The sequence below is a fragment of the Myripristis murdjan genome, chromosome 8, assembly GCF_902150065.1.
Source record: "Myripristis murdjan chromosome 8, fMyrMur1.1, whole genome shotgun sequence".
Classification (NCBI taxonomy): Eukaryota; Metazoa; Chordata; class Actinopteri; order Holocentriformes; family Holocentridae; genus Myripristis; species Myripristis murdjan.
Window position 1 is genome coordinate 29,706,728 of NC_043987.1, and position 20,002 is coordinate 29,726,729.

General features: G+C 41.6%; 1 protein-coding gene across 1 annotated transcript; it reads left to right on the plus strand.

The window, feature by feature from the left end:
• Positions 1-1,474: 1,474 nt before the first annotated feature.
• Positions 1,475-20,002, plus strand: ubald2 (UBA-like domain containing 2). The gene is made up of 3 exons (XM_030058230.1): positions 1,475-1,759; positions 8,428-8,484; positions 15,327-20,002. Exons 1-3 carry the CDS (start codon positions 1,640-1,642, stop codon positions 15,696-15,698), a joined length of 549 nt encoding a protein of 182 aa, XP_029914090.1. The 5' UTR covers positions 1,475-1,639; the 3' UTR covers positions 15,699-20,002.

A 20,002-nucleotide genomic window follows, 5' to 3' on the forward strand; every position in this document is an offset into this window, starting at 1 on the left:
TTTCCCTCTGTGCTTAAAATGACTTTCTCTATCTACTTACCTACATGACTTGCTGGACCGTTTTACTCCTGCATCAGGATGTCCCACGTCAAAATGTCCCTAAAAAATGCATTCAGATAAGCAACATGTGATCACTGGGCAGGCGGTGCTCATCAGGGTGTGAGGGTTTCTGCAGGCTCCTGCCAGCCAGCACCAAATAACATCCAGCTAACACCTTCCTACAATACATAATAGATAGCCTTCCTCTGTCACCTGCTTTCACCCACACCAAAGCTGAATTATTCAGCCCGGCAGCAGAAAGACAGCTTGACAAACTGTGGCCAAGAGCTGCGCCATGATGATATTACTGTAAGAACCAGGCCTGGCCCAGCAGAGGAAGTTAGATTCAGGGTTGTTAGATTCAGAGGCCAAGCTGCACGATTTTGTTCATGGCTGTATTGTTTTATTGTGAAGTTACAGGTCCAACATGAGGCTTATACATCGTTAAAATAAAATATTCATGTTACACCTGCACCTATTACAGTGTGACACAGCCTGGGCATGATACGCGTATTTTGTACCTCGCTTTGTGAAATATTCTGATCTTGGAAAGAAAAGGAAAAAAATAACAACTCTGCAAACAATATCATCGGACTGACAACAATAGAAATTAGAATTAGAACAACAATAGTAAGTTATACAGGGCGTAATTACAGAGTATGTAATCAGAAGATAGTACAGGATCAAATACAAAAGACAGAATTAGAATTAAAAATAATAATAATACTGCAAACAGAATAGGTTGAAAATAGGCTAACAAGGAGGGTGGGGGATTTTATTAAAAGTGATCAAGTCATAAATGTTATACTTGAATATTCCAAGAAGTGGCATAAAACTAATATTAAGATATAGATAGATAGGCCTCGATAGGTGGATCAAGCAGCACTTTGATAAAAAAAAAAAAAAAGCTTTAAAATGTATACTAGTTTATCAAATCGTTCCAATTTCATAATCATAATCAATAATGTTATGTTTCAGGTGTGTTGGTGTATTTCAGTTTTAGTACTGACGCCATGACCGTCCCCGTGCGGCTGTAGGCTCCATAACTGTGAATGTAAACAAAATATTTACACTGTTGACCTACGTGGCCAACGGGAGCGCACGGTTCACATACCTGCCAATAAATCAGCCAATTGGCTGCATGAATTCACGTCAAACGGCCAATCGAAGCCGCTACGTCAGCGTAACGGGACCGGGGCGAGAGCACGTGGTTCTACACCCTTGGTAAATACAGCGGGGGGGAGTTGGTACAATTAATACGGACTGGACTCGACTCCGCTCACCGGCGTGTGTCCACGAGTACAGCACCAAACGCTCCAGTGATTTCAAACGCTTCTCCGCGACAGCCAATGAGCGCTCTGCTAGTACTTTCTCGCACTGTGTCTGTCCAATCAGCGGCCGACCTCGTCTTTGTTGTTGGTGATGACATGAAAATATTGTTGTTGCTGGAAGCTGCGGAGACAGAGGGGGGCGATTGGCAGGGAGGACTTGGCTTGAGGGGACTGTTTAAACATATTGATAGAAGTGGACATTTAGTATTGTTCTATATTTTTTTTGTTTTCGACCTTAAAGCAACTGTAGGTTGCGCGAAGAAGCGGTCATGTCGGTGAATATGGACGAACTCAGGCATCAAGTAATGATCAACCAGTTTGTTTTGACTGCTGGCTGCGCCGCCGATCAAGCGAAGCAGCTTTTACAAGCGGCCCACTGGCAGTTTGAGGTGAGTGTTAATGTTGACTGTGTTATTTCGGCTACACTCACCAACCTCCGTCCACACAGCCGAGAGTGTGCTCCGTCGACGTGTGGCTGTATATCCACAAACAGCCGAGGGGATCCGAGCGGTTTAATTGTGTGAAAGGTTGACTATTTTGACCACATCCATGCGACCATGCGCTCTGGAAGCTAACATGAGCTAAGCTAGCCAGCCACTGTGGACGTGGTACACGACTCAATGGCCGTTTTTGTTTACATTCTTGACAGGAATTCACCGAGTCATTGTCAAGCTAATTTGTTGTTAGCCTCCGTGTGGATTTTAAAATCTAACCGTCACATGTCGCCGCTCGAGCGCTTCTCACTGTTCTACACTTTGACGGCTGTGCACGAGAGCATAAACTGATTTTAAAACGTGGATCGCCAAAATCATTGATGCCATTTTGTCAAGACAGACAAGGCCCATCTGATAATTTTGTTTTGTTGCCACTCATCCATCCATCCATCCGTCCATTCATCCACTCGTCATTGTTTAGCCGGTTTGGCTTGTTTGTTTAGCCTGGCACTGACGTTACATTTATGACACATGAGATAATAGATATAACCTTCAACACTCAGCTAATAAATAAAAATCCTTCAGTCACTCTTCCTGCGAGAATGGAGATTTGGTAGCCACTGCTAAGAGGAAAATTGCCTTGTACACTGCAAAAAGTCAAATCTTACCAAGATTATTTGTCTTATTTCAAGTCAAAATGTCTTATTTCTAGTCAAAATATCTCATTACACTTAAAATAAGACATGATCAGCTCAGAAATAACTTGTCTTTAGACCATTTTCACCTGTTTCAAGTGAAAATTTACTTGAAACAAGTTAAAATTAGCTTGAAACAAGAAACAAATTCTGCCAAGTGAACAAGCAAATTTTTACTTGTTCACTTGTGTCACAAGTAAAAATTTGCTTGTTCACTTGTGTCACACGTAAAAATTAGCTTGTTCCATTGGCAGAATATGTTTCTTGTTTCTAGCAAATTTTAACTTGTTTCAAGTAAATTTTCACTTGAAACAGGTGAAAATTGTCTAAAGACAAGTTATTTCTTAGCTGATCATGTCTTATTTTAAGTGTAATGAGATATTTTGACTAGAAATAAGACATTTTTACTTGAAATAAGACAAATACTCTTGGTAAGATTTTGACTTTTTGCAGTGTAACCATAATTTAACTCAAAACTTAATTTAACAATCAACTGCTAGATCCACATGATTGTTGTTGCTTGTGGGAATGTCACTAGAGGACAAATCAGAAATACTTTATTGATCCCCGAGGGGGAATTGGGTTAGTTGCAGCTGTTCAAATTCTCTTTTCCCCCTTCCTTCTATTGGCGAAGTAAGACAAATACATAACCAGTGATTTAACATAGATAGACATTACATGAAATCGCATGCATATATACAGTACAATAGTGGCACAAACATTACACCAAACAGAGACTGGGGTATAAGTGTCAAGTATGAATTGGTATCGTAAATGACCATGTAGGAAAGAGAAAATGAAAAAGAAAAGAAGAATTGGATTACATAAAAAATAGGAAAAGAAATAATATAAAAATGTGCCTTAGAAATTAGTTCAAAAAAGTGTGCACATTATGTATAATTCTGTACATTAATACTACTTGTGCATTATTTGTAGTTGAAAAAAAAGTGTGTGCATTATGTCTAAATATGTGCCTTAGTCTTACAGAAATAACTTAATTTTGGTAAAATAAAGAGGTTACACTCGTTGTAGTTGTACTCACAGCTAAGTAGTGTAACATTGATCCTGGTCTTGCGTGCATGTATTAAAGACAGGCAGCTATATATAGGCTGATTAAGATGCATTATCCTTCCAGCTGCTGCCATACAGAAACCTGAGGTGCCATGCTGTGAATGTGTTCTTACTCCCTGTTCCACTGCTACCTCCAGATGACTAAATTTAAAATGCAAATGGTCTCTTGGGTAGGTGTTTGCTCTGGGTTTCCAAAATTTTGGAGATGAAAACATAAACATGAGGCAGGCCTCTGGCTACTGGTTTGAAATATTCATCCGGCCTGTTGAACAGCCTGCAGGACACCTGAAGGATCTTTGACACCAAGCCTTTGGTTCCAGATGGTTTTTCCCCCGAAACCACACCTCTGTGCCTGTTAATGACCAATCTGTTGTTGCTGCGGTCAGTGTCTGGCCACGGCTGGGGCCAGGTGGCTCGGCTCAGCTCCTCTCTGGCTGCTGCCACTGTTTGGAAAGCTTGATTGACTGTAGTGGATGCGGTGTTTGGACGAGTCTCTTAAAGACAACCTGCTCAGGATCACAGTGCAGCGACTTTTTCCCAGACGTGGAGGGGTTTGACTTATCCTGGGATGTAGCTGTTGTTGTTGTTTTGGCTTCTAGAGACGTCAGCCAGTTGGTTTACTCTGTCAGATTCCTGCACAGAGGATGGCAAAATGGCCTCATAGTAGGGCAGGGCAATATGGCCAGAATCAAATATCATGATATCTTTGACCAAATACCTCAATATTGATATTGTAAGGCTGCTTCCATAAGATATTTCGCACACAATAGTTATCAGTAATATTGAAATGATGACCAAGCAGGTCGAGACAAACAATAACACAGCTAATAAATTCAGAAAATGTATTTTTTTTTATTGTGTTGCAGCCCTTAAAACAAAGAAGACAACACTTAACACCATATCCTGATATTATTATAATGACATTCCAGTTGATATCTAGATTCAAATCACGATATCCATAAGATATTTATATATTGCGCAGCACTACTTTTTGTCTAGAGAGACAAGCCTTTATCCCTGCTGAAGTGTCCTTGAGCAAGACACTGAAGCAGACCATGAGCTTTGATCTCTAAAAAGAGAGATTTTCCCCCCAGGCGTAGTTAGAATATGAAGTTTAAAAGGTGTGTTGTTTTAAATCGTTCCCATGTGGTTAACTGGTCAGTGCGGATGTATGAGACTGGTGTACACAAGGATTTATTGTACTTCCCTCCTCTCTGTGATTGGACTCAGTGTGAAAGCGTAGTAAACAGGCTATTGTTCCTCTCTGTGACAGCAGTGGCCTGATTTTTCTCAGCACTCGCTGTGAGCATCTTCCGTCCTCAGTCATTTCCCCGAGGCCTCTCGTTCAATTCCATAACATTGCCAACACTGCATCCTATGGGAGAGACTGTACAAAGTATACAGGCTTCCCTACTTGAAAATGCTGTTCACATGAGTGTTCAAATGGTAAATACTACTAGATAACACTGCTCCCTTCAGTTTTCAGAAAGGAAATACTGCTTAGGAATGTGATATTTTGTGCCTTACCTCACTTTCTTTCACTTCCTGCATTCTGATGTCACCAACAAGGAAATATCTGTGGCTAAGGGCAGGGAATAACATTGTCATTTCACATGAAACAAGCAGAGTGAGCTGGTTTCATCATGTAAGCCATTTTGCAATCAGCACTTCAATCAGCTCTTGTGGTATCATGGCAGGACTTGCTTTGTGCTGGATTTTTTTCTTTGTGGTTGACATTGTAATATTTGGTCGATCATTAGATGTGACCTCAAATGAATCACTCAAAAAGTGCACGTGTGCTTGGAGTGGAAAAGGTTATTAGGAGAAACCAAAGTCTTGAGAAAACTCATGTCATGGCACCTGAACCGCTTCAAACAGGTCTGAATGCTTTAGCCAGAAAGTTGTTGTAATCTTACGAGCCGTAACACTGAATGCAGCATAACTTCCTTTGCTGCATGTTGCCAGTAAGGTAATGCGTAACAGATTAGACTATTTGTTGGGTCCTTTTCAAAGCACCATCACACTGGCTATACATTAACTACAGTTACAAGTTAAAACAAATATTAAAAAAGAAAACGAGAAACAAAAAACTGCAGAGGAGGAACAATGTGTATTCATTCTGTTTCTCTTGATAACAAACACGTGACTAAAATTTAAACATGACAGTTTGAGTGAAAGCAACTGTGTCTGTTTATGTGATGAGTTGGACGCGAGCTCAGGTGTCAGGCTTGTTGTATCCTGTTGAGTTTTACTGCCTCTGTTCTTAACAGGTTAAAGTGACTTGACCAAAATATGCTCCTGAAGTAGAGGCAATGTTACTGTGCTGAAATATGCTAGTTTTCTTAACTAGAACTAAAACTACTTGTTTAAAAAAAAAAAAAAAAGTAAGTTGAGTGAAAAGTAGCTCATGTAAAATAACAGATTTGACGTGGCTAGAGCGAGCCGACACGCAATGTGATACTTTGTTTTTACTGGTTGTGTTGAGCGTCTTACAAATAACATTTTTTCTGTTCCTGTCACAATTTGTTCTGGGAAAACAAAATGAAAGTTCCAGTCTGCATTACTTAATAATTTTGTTGCTTTTGCTTTTCTGCAACAAGCAACAGCCAGATTAATGCAAACCAATAATACAGCAGCTGGATGAATGGACAAATGTTAACTCAGGTACTGTGATGGAAACATTGGAGTGCTTAAAATTTCAGTTTTAGTGTTTTCAGCAAACACGAATACATCAGTTACAACTTTCCTCTTTTCTTCAGGACAAGACAAGAAGCAGCACACAGAGACACACAAATAAAATAAAAACCAAAACTAGAAACCACCCTTCATGTATGAATGCAGTGATTATTTTGACAGATATTGTGATATGATCCATGATTTTTGCATTGTAATTTTCATTTTCACTGAAAAAACTATTAAGCAATGATGTGAATTTTGCTGAGGTCTGTATCAAACAAACATGTTTTTATGTCTGGAGAAGACAAAGTAGGCCTCAGCATCTCAGTAACACCACAATACTTTATTTACAATACTATCTTGCCAAATATTTTACTTCATCAAAAAACTGCAGCTCCTTTCATTTGGATATTGCACTTAACACTATCAGTAATATTTTGGTTTATTGTTCACACCAAGCTTGAATTTCACAATGAACATGTTTATGTTTATTTGTATGTGGAAGTCCAATCAGTTATAATGCATTGAATTAAAAGCTAAACTATTGGCTTTAAAACTACCCCCAGATAATGAAAAGTACACAGAGGCTGCTAAAGTACAGTAGTAAAAGTATGTATAATTTGTTACATCCGCTCTTGTAGTGTCACATTACATAAGCAGCAGTATGTTATGTCTCCTCTCTGCATATTTTTTTAACTGCTCTGTATGTAAATGGATCTTTTACCCAGTGAAAGCACCATTGAAACCTTGTAACGTCGCCGGTCATATGTAGGTTAGCTCCTCTGTGGTCTTATTTGTGCAACTCACTCACCAGTGTTTGTGTTTACAGCAGCAGGAAATGCGAATTGACAGTGTGGCGCTTGTGACTAACGTGCACGAAACCTGGGCTCGGAAAATAAACTATGCAAAGACAAAGAACGGCGTGGACCCAGTGGCTCGTTGCACAATGGCAGCAGAGCACTTTCACGCTTTGATATGTGTGTCACGTTGTACGGCAGACATTCCTGCACTGCCGCTGCTGTTGTCAAACAACGAGACCGTGTGTTGGGGGAGGGAGGCTGCGAGGGGAAACCACTACATTCATTGAAGTGTTGGCAAGAAAGAGGCCTTCAGCAAAGGGGCTCACACTCATAACCTGATACATACTTTTGATGAAATGCTTGGGCTGAACTGCACATGCTAGAAGACTTGGATTTATTTAGGCCACAGCGTTCACTGCTGATTTTGTTTCTACCAACAGTGACATCACCAGCACTCACCCTTGTTTTTCCTAGCATTCACATGAATCACATTTTAGTCAGAGTTAAGAAGAGTGGGGTTTTTTTTCCCTGCTGGGAGCAAAGTAGCTTACCAGTCAGTTGAAGGGATAGTCTGTGTTTTGGCTGGCTTGGTATCAGTATGTTGTTTCTGTTTCTAGGAGGTCATGTCTTTTTTTTTTTTTTTTTTTTTTCAGCCTTGGCTGTGTTCACAACAAAGAGGAACAATACAAGTTAGCCAGCTCATTTCCTTGTTTGCACAGGGTGGTAGCCTTGAAACCTGTTGTTTACATTTTATAGCGTCTCTCTCTCTCTCTCTCTCTCTCTCTCTCTCTCTCTCTCTCTCTCTCTCTCTCTCTCTCTCTTTCCCTGGCCAGTTAGGTTTTTGACCTCCATTGAATGATTTTGGGAACTCGTTGTGAGACAGCAGTTTTTTCCACTTCTCTATTGTTTGATATAATTGAGCATTGATATTTTAGCATAAGCGAGCACAGTTGAGGGAAACTTTGGTTTACGTGAAACTTAGAATTCAGCGACTTGCCATTTTTTCAGCCTCCCAGTCTATATTCAGTTCCCCTTCGCAGTTAGTTAGCCTTCATCCAGGCTGACCAGGCCATTCTGTGGTCTACAAACCCTGTTTTAGACCACAGTATGCAAGATAATAGTTTTAACCCTGGGGTCACGTGACCAGTTCAGTCAACTGACCCGTAGGCTGATTGTGAAAGGAGGGGGATGGGGGGGAACCACACTCTCTGAGGCAGGGGAAGAAGGCAAATGTGTGCCTACTGTATTTTATGTGTGCATGGTTTGAGTAAAGCAAGTGCCAGAGCTCATAAAAACATGCTATCCTCTCTTTCCTCGCTTCTGTCTTCTCCCTGCTCCTCTCTCTCTCTCCCTCTCCCTCTCTCTCTTTCTCTCCCCACAGACGGCCTTAAGCTCCTTCTTCCAGGAGGCGAACATCCCTAGTCACCACCACCAGATGGTAAGTGCGTTTGCCTCCCTAAAAAAGAAAAAGAAACATCGTCTTAAGGCATGTATTATATCCTGTCAGTGGCTAAGTGGAGGCTGATTCACAACATGGCTGCAGTGCAGCAGCAGCAGGGAGGTGAATGCACCCACTGACCTGCTGGACTGGAGCAGCTGCAGCTGGCCGTCAGACACCAGCACTATTCCCAGCAGCCAAAACAAGCGCAGCTATTCTGTGTTAGCAAATCATGTGCAGTGTTGGGGAGAGTTAGTTTTGAAAGTAACTAGGTTCTTTATTAAGTTAATGCTCCTAAATTGTAAATAATAGCTTTAATTAGGTACTGTTAATCATTAGTAAAAGTACCATGTTAGTTTACTTTTAAGCTAACATTGAAGCATGCTTTTTAAATTTGCATTTTGGTGATGCATTTTGGTGAAGTCAAAAATGATTGCAGGCAAGAGAGCTTTCACCTGAATCTATCGGAATAACTCAGGCTGAGCAAATGTTTTCCATGTTTGTTGACAGCAAATGCACAAGTAACAACAAGTCAGCCTGAATCCAGATAACAAGCTTTGAATCGATTTACTCTCCATTCTTAGAAAAACACATCAAACTCACACAGAGTAAATGCTACAAGCCACTAGTTTCTGCACGGACCTCATTTCCTGTTCCTGCAGGCACCAGGCACAATAACAACACAACGGCATGGCTGACACTGACATTACACCTTATATGTTACATGTTCTTTGCTTACCAACAACACAGCATCAGTAAGATAAACCATCAAGTCAGCAACCCACCAGTTAAGTACCAACACGTCATTTATTGTTGCCACGTGAGGTTTTCTTTTAAACTTTATGGATTTAAGTAAAAGGTAATAAAAGTAATGTTTTCCAAAATAACTGAATAACTGAACAAGGAACTACTACATGTAAACGAGTGCATTATTTGTAATGCAGTTGCCCTGCTGTGCCAGCTGGTGGCAGTAGAGGGAACATCACGGAGTCATCAAAGCTGACAAGTATCATGCAGCCAACATGAATGTTGTAAACAAATTTCACAGGAATGATAAATTCGGTTTGTAGACAACATTAAAGATATTGCCTATTGGTGGCACAAGAGGGAAGGTCATGGGATCTCCAAAATGGACAGATTTCATCATCTAGCTAGCAGCAACATTATCACCAAAGTTTGCGGCTATCCACCAAATTGATTTAAAGATATGCTCATCTGCACCGACATGGTGATATATAAGCCCTCGCTTTCCGGCAGTGCAAAAACATAAGTTAAGTTGCTTGTTATTGCAAAAAGTGACTTCTTACATAGTAACTTGTTCATGTAGCAGGGCCAAATCAGGGCATGCACCCCTTGATGTGAAATCACCTCTCGTTTACATATGATTTCACATCACTTTGGACTTTTGGCATGAAACTCTGAACTCTTAAGTTTCATGCTAAAAAAAGACGCATTTGGCTGCTGTTACATTAATAGAGCTAATTGGCGCTAGGTCCCCTTATTTAAAATTACGGCTTCTGTCTTTGTGACGTTAGGCAGTATTTCTGACTTTTCTCCTAGGCTGTCTTTAGTTAAGCTGAAGCCCAGTTTTTAGTAGCAAGTTCCTCAGTGTTAACACAATCAGCGAAATTTACCGGTTTATTTACCGATAAACATCAGCAGCATTGGAGTCAGAAATAAAGCCGAACTTCAAAAATACAGAAACTGTCCATTTGGATGGGTATGCTCATTGGTAATAAAATCATTGTCATTACCAGGCTGTGGAAAGGATTCACTTGACGAATAGTTCTGTGTGGTTTGAGTGAATTAGGTAATTTGTCTGTGTCGTGCCAACATACGTCACCGTCCACAGAGCAACGGTTGGTTTGCTTTACTTATATTCAACACAGGAGAACAATAGCACAAGGGTTGCCTCTGTCCTTGTTCCAGTGCTGCTTATGCAATACTCTGTCCTAACAGCCAATACGGGTGTGTGTTTTGAATTTGTATATGACCAGCGACGCTGTGCTTCCCCACGTGGCTGCCGTGATCTGGGAACACTCTCATCCTGAGCACGCAGGCCCAGCATGCACTCTGCCGCCTTGCCCCACTAACATCTGTAACAGCGAGACAGTGTTTTTGTTTTCTTTCTGCCTCTCCTCTTTTTCTTTTTTCTTTTTCCTTTTTTTCCCTCGTCGTCTGTGTCCCAGTCCTTTCGTTGGTTGGAGAGTACGTGCTTCTCAGTAGCACTGGGAGGGGCATGTTCTAACTCATAGAGCGAGGAAGTGTGTGAGAGGCGGGGGCGGGAGTTTGTTATTATTTTGGGTGCAGTGCCATGACATCATAGGCCTGGAGGGTGTGTGTGTGTGTGTGTGTGTGTGTGTGTGTGTGTGTGTGTGGAGAAGGAGTGATGGAAGAAAACAAGGCTGAATGCTTGAGAGTAGAGACAGGAGAGAGAGGTCAGAGACGGAGTGAAAGAACAAGAAGCAGGGAGCTGAGGACGAGCGTCAGCTGCCAGCCAGCTCGTTCCAGATCTGGTAACCCCCCCCCCCACTCCCTTCTCTGCGATCTCCTTGGACCCTTGAGGCCCTCGTGGAGCCATGTTGGGAAAACTTGGGCGTGGAGAAGAAAGAGCTCAGTGTTGCAGCAATAATGAACAGAGCGTGGCCCTTAATCAAAGATTAACTGTGTGCTGACAACAGATCTGTCTGCAAGACGCTCCGAGAAAATCATTTTAAACTCAAGGGTCTCGACTTGAATTTGGCTGTGTGTTGCAACCGGTTCAGAGCTGGGACGATGCCTCAGCGGCTCTGTTATCATATACGACACGGCGGCTTTTCAAGTTTATCGTTTCGATGAAGGTTAAGGCAGAGAGAACCAGTCAGATGACATTTTTTGTTGGGACGTGATATATGAGGGTCATGTGTACACCAGGAACAACATGTGTGTGTTTGTGTGTGTGTGTGTGCGCGCGCGCGCGTGCAGTACTACTAGGCCCTATTTGCGCATGGCCATTTCATGTATCTGGATAAGATTTAACCACATTACAGCCTCGTGCACCTTGCATTTAAAATGTAATTCTCTGTATCTGGATAAATTATCTGGATAATGGCATCTGATATCAGGACTTGGATTTACACTTTGCATTATCATCATTAATTCAAGGTGTTAATCGTTATCCGGATGCTGCTTCATTGTGATTGGATCTCAGTAGGCAGGGGCAACAAAAACTGCAACTACATCACTAATCACTGCAACTAAAAAAACTAAAGTGTAATAAATAAATAAAAAACTTTTTGAGTGTGTTTTCATTGGCTGTCATGGCTGTCCAGGTGGAGGAACTTCTTTACGGCAAGTCACAACACCTGGTTCAAAATAACTTTATCAGAGCTTGTGGGAAGAAAAGGCACGGAGATATTTTAAACTTCTGGGTGGATTTTATTTCCTGAAAGTGTCCCAGCTGTATGGACTGTACTGACACCTGGCTTAGATCGTATCCTTATGCGAGCTATGTGTGGTCTGGCAGACCACATCGCATTCTGATCACAGGGAGTTCTCTGCGCATTTACACCTTGCATTAACGTACATGTTCCCATATCTAGACAACATGTCCGGAAACAGATGGCATTTTAATACAAGGTGTAAATGGGGCCTATTTTTACAGTCGGTGGTTAGATGTGTCTCCAGTCAGCTAGATTGAAATCTGATTACTTTTCTGCCAAAAAAGGAAGACAACCCATCTCCTGTTTGCTCACGGTTTTCCCTCCCTTTGGAGAGCAAATAGTAACCACTTCCAAAATACTGAGTTTATATGGCATTTTTAATTAGTTCAAAGTTAAAGAAAAACACCATTTTTGGCAGAGAATGTACAAGAGGACGCTGATGAGATCGAGCACAGTGACAGGCTTTGTAGCAGCCATAGCAAATGCTGCTCCAGTCCCATCGGTCAGTTTAGACGCGAAAATACAGCCAAGATTTGTGAGCTGCAGATCGTGGTGGACTAGATTAGCTTCCATGGTTGCTGTGTTAAGATGTTGACTATAATAATTATTTTCATTTACTTTTTTTATATGGTCACTGGTTCCACCCTGACAAGAGTAAAATTCTTGGAAAAAGACTGTCGTGCTTTTAGAATCCTTTGTGCACAAAAATGGACAAACTTTGAGATACTGTTTGATGGCACTAAAAGCAAAATGAAAAGTTTGAATCCAAAAATATCACTGTTGTCCTTGGAAAAACCCCATATCTCTCCAGTCCTAGACACCACATCACATTTGGGTTGTGTGGGTTTGTGTTTGCATTTGTGTATTTTTGTTCAGAGGTGTTTGTGTGTTAGTGTGTACGTGTCGGGGTCGTGTGGGTGTCAGATCAGGCCGGTCCAGACTCGCCTCCTCAGCAGAAGCGGCTCAGAGTCTGTTGCTGTTTTAACCTCTCCAGCCTCGCTGCTCCTGGGGTTTTTAAATTAAACTGAACACAAGCTGGTTGATATTTACACCCGTGGTTCTTCAAAGTCGGTCTTCCAGGGGGTCCTCTTTAGAAATATTTTGTAGCTCATTTTCGTTGTTTTTTGTGCTTATTTTCTTGAAACTTTTTACTAATTTCTTTCTATTCATCAGTTCATCTCTTGCCTAATTTGCTCAACTTAAGGACACACACCAGGTGTTTTGAATAGAAACAAAACCAGATGTGTCGACAAGTAAAACAACACGGGGTATCTTTTCAAGAGCAAACCCTTTAAGTAAAGGGTATGAGATTAGTTTTCTTCAGGTTGACATCCTGAGCCCAGATAGCATGGAAACCTGCTCAGTCGTGTCTGACGTTAGCCAGTAAAACACTGACTTGGACCGGACCAGTCTCACACACACACACACACACACACACACGCACGCACGCACGCACGCATGCATGCATGCATGTCTCAGAGTTGTGCTGAGTGTATTTGTGTATGCATGTGTGTGCCTGGAAGTCTGTTATAAATAGAACAGGCCTCCTTTTGGCCTCCCCCTGCACAGCTGAGAGGTCTCCACCTCTATATCTGGCGGCTACCTGATCCCCGTGTGTTTGTACGGATGTGTGTGTTTGTTTCTGTGATTTGGCTGCCAGCACCACACCACTTTCCAAATTGCATTTTAATTGATGTCCTCCATTGAAGACATTTGGCATTTAGCACAACGTCACATGGCACATACATCCAGTTCGATGTAGGACAGTCTTCCAGGTGAAGGAGCTCTCTGAGTCCTTGGGGTTCAGGTTGTGGCTGTTAAACTGAGGAATTGCTCCATTTTAAAAAAATGCTGGTCAGATGGACACCCCCTCAGGCCAGCAGCACCATGGACATGAACTCCCAACCCTGACATATGTCTGCTATATTATTTTTATGAGCTTACCAAGTTTGGGCTTGGTGGCAGCTAAAGATAAAGATAGATAATTTGTAGCCACTTACAATTAAGGGATAGAACAGGCTGTGCGTTTGTAGTAAATGACATCACATCTCCACTTGTCTATTGCTTTTATAATACATTTATGATTTTGTTGCAGCAATATTGTTTTTATTTGAAATGAAACACTGAAATAACATTCTGATTACCGTTTTTAATGCTCAGCCAAAAGGTGTAGTTCTCCAAATGAAGAAGACTCGTTCAGCACCATAAACCAATCTGACGGATCAACTGTAATTAAATTGCATCGGCTATAATGTTGCTTTCTATCTGATTGTTTAAAATAATCGAGGGCCCATATCATCTGTCTTGTGGCTCCGCATTTCTTCTCCAGTTTATTCAGCTTACCTTCTACTTTACAAGTGTAATCTATGATCTTATGAACAGTAACTTTCATCGTGTTTTTTTATTTTCTTCATCAGACTCATAATCCTAACCAAAAGTTACATCTAGGAACATTTGGAATAATACAGATCAAGTGATGCGGCTCCTGTGATGTTATAGTAAATAATACATGGCTGTCGACCAGAGTGCTTGAACAGAAACATCTATTGTGTAAACACGGTTTGATATGTGTTTGCAATACTAAGACTGGATTGCACCAAGAAGCATTAAGCCTAAACCTGGATTCTGTTAATCCTGATGCAGCAAACTTAAAATCTGGTTTGAAGGGTTTTTTTTTATCAGTAAACCCACATTATCTTTATTTCTGTTGCTCTATTTACTGAGAATTAAATGTAAATTGGGGATTGAATTTAAACTGCCTCAGAGGTGGTTTGAAGTGGCCGCATGTTTGAGCTGGACTGAGCAAAATGAAAGAGTTTATTGCAAGAAAATAAGGGACAGACCCAAGCCTTTTGAAACATTTGAAAAATTTCCACTTTCAGTGTGCTAAAGGTTCAGTGAGAACTCTGTTATTTGGAGCAGCTATCAAACATGGCACTGAGAGAATTGCTGGCTTTTTCCTCTCTTGGTTTTCTTTGTCCTCTTAACATAGAGCTACTTTTTATTTATTTATTTATTTATTTATTTTTACCAACTCTGTTAAAATTGCTGCTTCTTTTATGTGACATCTCTGGTGAGTAGGCCCGTGTAAAAAAAGCTTCAGCACAGTTCACAAAAAATGAAATGATTACTGCTGCCAACTTACTTCTCTCTGTCCATCCATGAAAATGATTTTGAATCACATATAATTCAGTACAGCGGATGAACTTAATGAAATTAATCACAAATTACATTATGTATTGAATACTGTTTAATGTAGGTTTAAATTGAAATAGTACAACACAGCTTGGATTATTTTAAAACCTAGAATAGTCATTTTTAGCCTAAATTTCCAACAGTTTGTTCACCCTAAATGCTAGATTGATTTTAAAATGTATTTTTGCACCCTGTCTGTTGCTCCCCCCTTCTCCTCCTCCTCAGATGTGTACTCCAAGAAACACTCCCGCCACGCCACCCAACTTCCCCGACGCGATCACCATGTTCTCCAAGCTCCGAGCGTCCGAGTGCAGCGGCAGCACGGGGAGCGGGCCCGCCCAGGTCTCCATGGCCTGCTCCCCCCCGGCGCCTACGTCCACGTCGGGCTTCGGCTCCTTCTGGGCCTCGTCGCCGCCCAGCCACCAGCCGGCCTGGTTGCCCCCCTCCTCGCCCACAGGCCACCACATGCACCACCACTACCAGCACCATCACCACCACCACCACCACATGCACCAGACTCCCATGTGGCCCCCTGTGTCTCAGCCCAGCAACTCCCAGCAGCCCCCCGTTGTATCGGCGCTCCACGGCCAGAGATGAGACTGTACACTTGGGGTGGGTGGGGCGGGGAGGGAGGCGGGGTTGGCTGGCGCCCAGTGTAGCCAAATGAATCTGTTTTGGGAGTGGGAGGGTTCAAAGGGGGCAGGGTTGTGGTCGGGGCGGAGTCAAGGGTCAATTGAGAGGAAGAGCGGGTCTGAGGGGTCATGTGGGAAAAGACAAGATACTGTTTTCCTCTCTGGGTTTTCTAAACTGATGATGTGCAGTCCGGCTTCTGAGGAGAAACCTTTATCCTCTCCGTCTCCATTTTAAGTCAAACAAGCCTAGGAAGAACCTGAGTGGGGGGGCGGGGCAACCACTAACAACACTGAGGAAGTGATGAAGACAGCATCAGAACGCCGGAGTCTCTTAGCCCAAAGGCACTTTTGGGACATGAATTTCTTTTTCTTTTTTTTTCTTTTTTCTTTTTTTTTTGTTGGGTTTTTTTTTGGTCATCAATGCAAGCAAGCCCAGGACCTAAAAGAGCACTTACATTTGTTTAGGATTGGAGCCATGTGATCTGTTGAAGTGCTTTGTGATTGGTCCTTTTTTCTTTTTCTTTTTTTGTTATAGATATTTGCTTTCCCATAGGGCTCAGAAGCGTTCCAGTGATCTTGACAGGAAGTTGGCAAAAACCAGCTGACACCACAGACCCGAATGTTGTTCACATCAAACTGGTTCTGGTTTGTTCTCGGAGTCTCAGACAGCCCAAGTAAAAATATTTTAGTACACACATTTTTTGTGGTATGGATTATGTGGATAGTGTGGGTAGGATTATAGATCATGTATTAATCTGTAGCCATCAGGTTGAGTCAGAGACTTTTTTTTATGTAACAGGAGGAGATTTGAAAGGCTAAAGATGGCAGCACCGTCACCGTCAGATTTTGCAGAGCTACATTACTTTGATTTTTACGATTGACAGTGACACAGTTAAAAATCAAATTTATGCTTTTTCAAAAGAACCTCTGTAGCTCGACCACGTGCCTGACATGACTATTTACAGTTACCACGGCAAGGGCTGCCACAAAACAGAATGTGTTTATCTTGTTGTTTCGTGAGGCTGTGGCTAGCGCGGTGATTGAAATTTTTTTATTTTTCTGTGGCGCCAATGTCAGCCTGAACAAATCGTACAACTTTGTGTTGCATGCCGTTTGCAGTGTCCCTAAATGTGGCAAACAAACGATAATACACGCAACAGAAGATTTGATATAGGCTCCCCGTTCAGAGAGACAGTGCTCTGATCCCACTGCCTGGGGGCTTTTCAAAGATGGCGTGCCCCATCTCCTGTTATAAAAAGTCTCTGGTTGAGTGAATGTTAACTCAGTGGCTGCAGAGCGGTGGAGCTCCATGTGCAGACACTAATCTTAGGTTTAGGAACACGTCAGAAAACGATGACGAACACGGATGAATTATTGAGACGAACGTGATTGGCCGCCTCAGTGCGGTTGCAGGAACAGCAAAGCTTGCAATAATTTGATTTTTCGACTTTGCCAGAGAGAAGGCTGGCACATTTATATAGTATTTTTTCTGTTTTAATGGGACAATTTCACCCTGTGTCTGTCAAGGAAGAGACTTTGTGCAGGGGTAATGATGTCACCTAGGCTTGCTGTCAACAAGGCATCACTTCAGCAAAACTTAGTTTATTTTAGTTTTTTGTTTTTGTTTTTTTTTTTCTTTTTCCTGACGGTTGGTGTGGCGACTCCACCCAGCAACCTCATTAACAAGGCGGGGCGGATCGATGTCCCTTTTTCCTGTTGTTTTTGATAATGCAAGGCAGTTTTATCTGTGACAATTATGGGAACATTTTGACTCACTTGTAAATAAAGCCTCGGCCAAAACAAAAGTGCAAAAATGTAGAGCTCGCCGTCGACTCACAAACTCACAAACGCGTTAATCTGATTGGTGAATATTTTGACATAGATGGGCGTGAGCTGCCAGCACCTCCACCATGTCTCTGTCTGTGGCGGTAGAGGCCAACTCAGTGATTTTCCACACAACCTGCAGAAGCTCAACCACTCCTACCTCTGTCTGAATGGGAGAGGCCCCACATGCGCTCTGAATGTATTCTCTACTACAGAAACAGGATCAATGGGTTTAAACAAGTAGAAACTGGTGCTTCTCGCTGGTAATTCCTGCCAAAAGAAAGGGAATTACACCACAGCTCGATGGACAGGTGAAATTTGGACACATCAGTCCAGGTAACTAGTGAATCCTAAGCAATTGTTGGAATCAAGTTTACACAGCAGTAAGCATCCAGTGTAATGAAAACCGTGAAGCCTCTCGCCCAGGGACAAGACTCTTTTAGCCGTCTTTGACTTCAGCATGCTCTTCATACAAGATCCCCCATGTGTGTCACAACATTTAAAAAAAAAACACAAACAAAAACAAACAAAAAAATTAAAATCACCGTTAGATTAGTAGTGACTTTTAACTTGAATTTTGAGAGACAGAAAAGTCATCTTCACATTATGATCACCGCCAGAGAAAGGAAGGAACAATACTGACCACATCAGGCTGGGACGGCATGCAGAAAGAAATCCTTTCCACCGTCAAAAAAAAAAAAAAAAATGAAATGGACCCTTTCCAGCTGATTATGTTCTTCACATCGTCACACAGACAATCAACTGTTTGTTCTATGCTTTTTTTTTTTTTTTTTTTTTTTTTTTTGTTAATGGCCCTCTGTTTGAATGTGCAGTAATACCTTTGTACCTGCAGGAATGAGCTGTCTATGTTTTTGGGATGGTTGGGAGGAACCAGTGTGATATTTGAAACTCAATTTCTTATAAAATTGCTCACTTGAGTCAGCTGTTCAGATTCAGGACCTGATACGATTACATTATCCTGTGCAACATAGATGCTAAGAAGAGTTTTTGTTGCGTGTGACTTAAAGGAGAAAAAAATCCACCCTAAAAACACTTAGGAGAGTTTTAAAAAAAAATGTGTAGCTGATGTACGTCACATTTCTGAGCTCGTTTCGTTGTTTGGTGTATTTTTGTTAACTTAAAATATAGATGACATGAGATGACAGAGATTTATAGCTGCGATAGCGGTGTTCAACAGTCATACATGAGTTGTACATGTTTCGATTAATTAGTGACATTAATCAATTCAAAGATGCATGCAGTTTCTCCAGCAAAGCTTGAAATGGACATTTAATATATAGACATAAGACACAGATATGTTTCCAAACAGTTTATTGATATGATGACTCCAGTGCTACAGCATTTATTAATGAGAGGCAGGCAGGCGGTGTGCAAAATTATACTTGTTCACTGTAGTTCAGTCAGTAATGAATCCATGCAACAACAGATAACCCGTATTAAGATGAAAAAGTGAAGGAAATAGCCTACGTTTATATTTTAAAAAATCAACCAAACTCCACTCACAGAAGCCTCCATAGACCTTTAATTGGAAACGTGTCTGTTCAGAGGCATTCTGGGAAACGTAGGACATCAATAAGCGAAGGAAAGTGGAGTTAAATTGCAAATCTACATTGTAAAATGACTCCTGGAATCATCTGCACGTCACAGATTGATCATATTTAACAGCTTAAGTGTGCTGCAGAGTGGATTTTTTTCTCCTTTAAGTCGAAATTACATGAAAATCAGTTGTGGTCCTTGTCAGACTCTGCTGTTCTCCACTGTGGATAAAATCGCTGTGGTGAAAGTTGAAGCTGTCTTCTGTAAGAGATGTTGGTATGTACTTTCTGTGTGTGTGTGTGTGTGTGTGTGTGTGTGTGTGTGTGTGTGTGTGTGTGTGTGTGTGTGTGTGTGTGTGTGTGTGTGTATTGAACAAGGTGGGGGGTGGAGGTTTGGCTAACAGTGGAGCCATTATAAGCGCTTCCTGCAGGGTGGATTACTGGCTCAGCTCTGTTATGGAAATACACCAGGCAGTGGAGGGCGATTATGGTTTCCCATGGGGATCCGACCCCTTCTCATTACAATATTTTACATGCCCCCCCCCTCACCGAGAAGTCTCACTTTACAGTAAAATCCAGTTGACAGGATGATTGGTGTCCAAAACAGCCCTCACCACCCCAGTGACTTACAACCTGGGTGTTTTTTTTTAAAATGTCCATGCTGACATTTGACCTCCCCTTCAGGATTTCTTGGTCTCTTGGTGAAAACTTTGCTTTGATCAAGTGTGCGGATCACTCGGATAACGGTATCCTGTTCTCACGGACCCTCAGAAATTCATTCTGTTCTAATCCATGGCTCTTTTATATAGATTTCTCTCAAGTACTTTGTGTTAATTTCCTCTGTTGAATTTGTATTTATATGTTTAATAAAACAAAGTATGATCTGCTA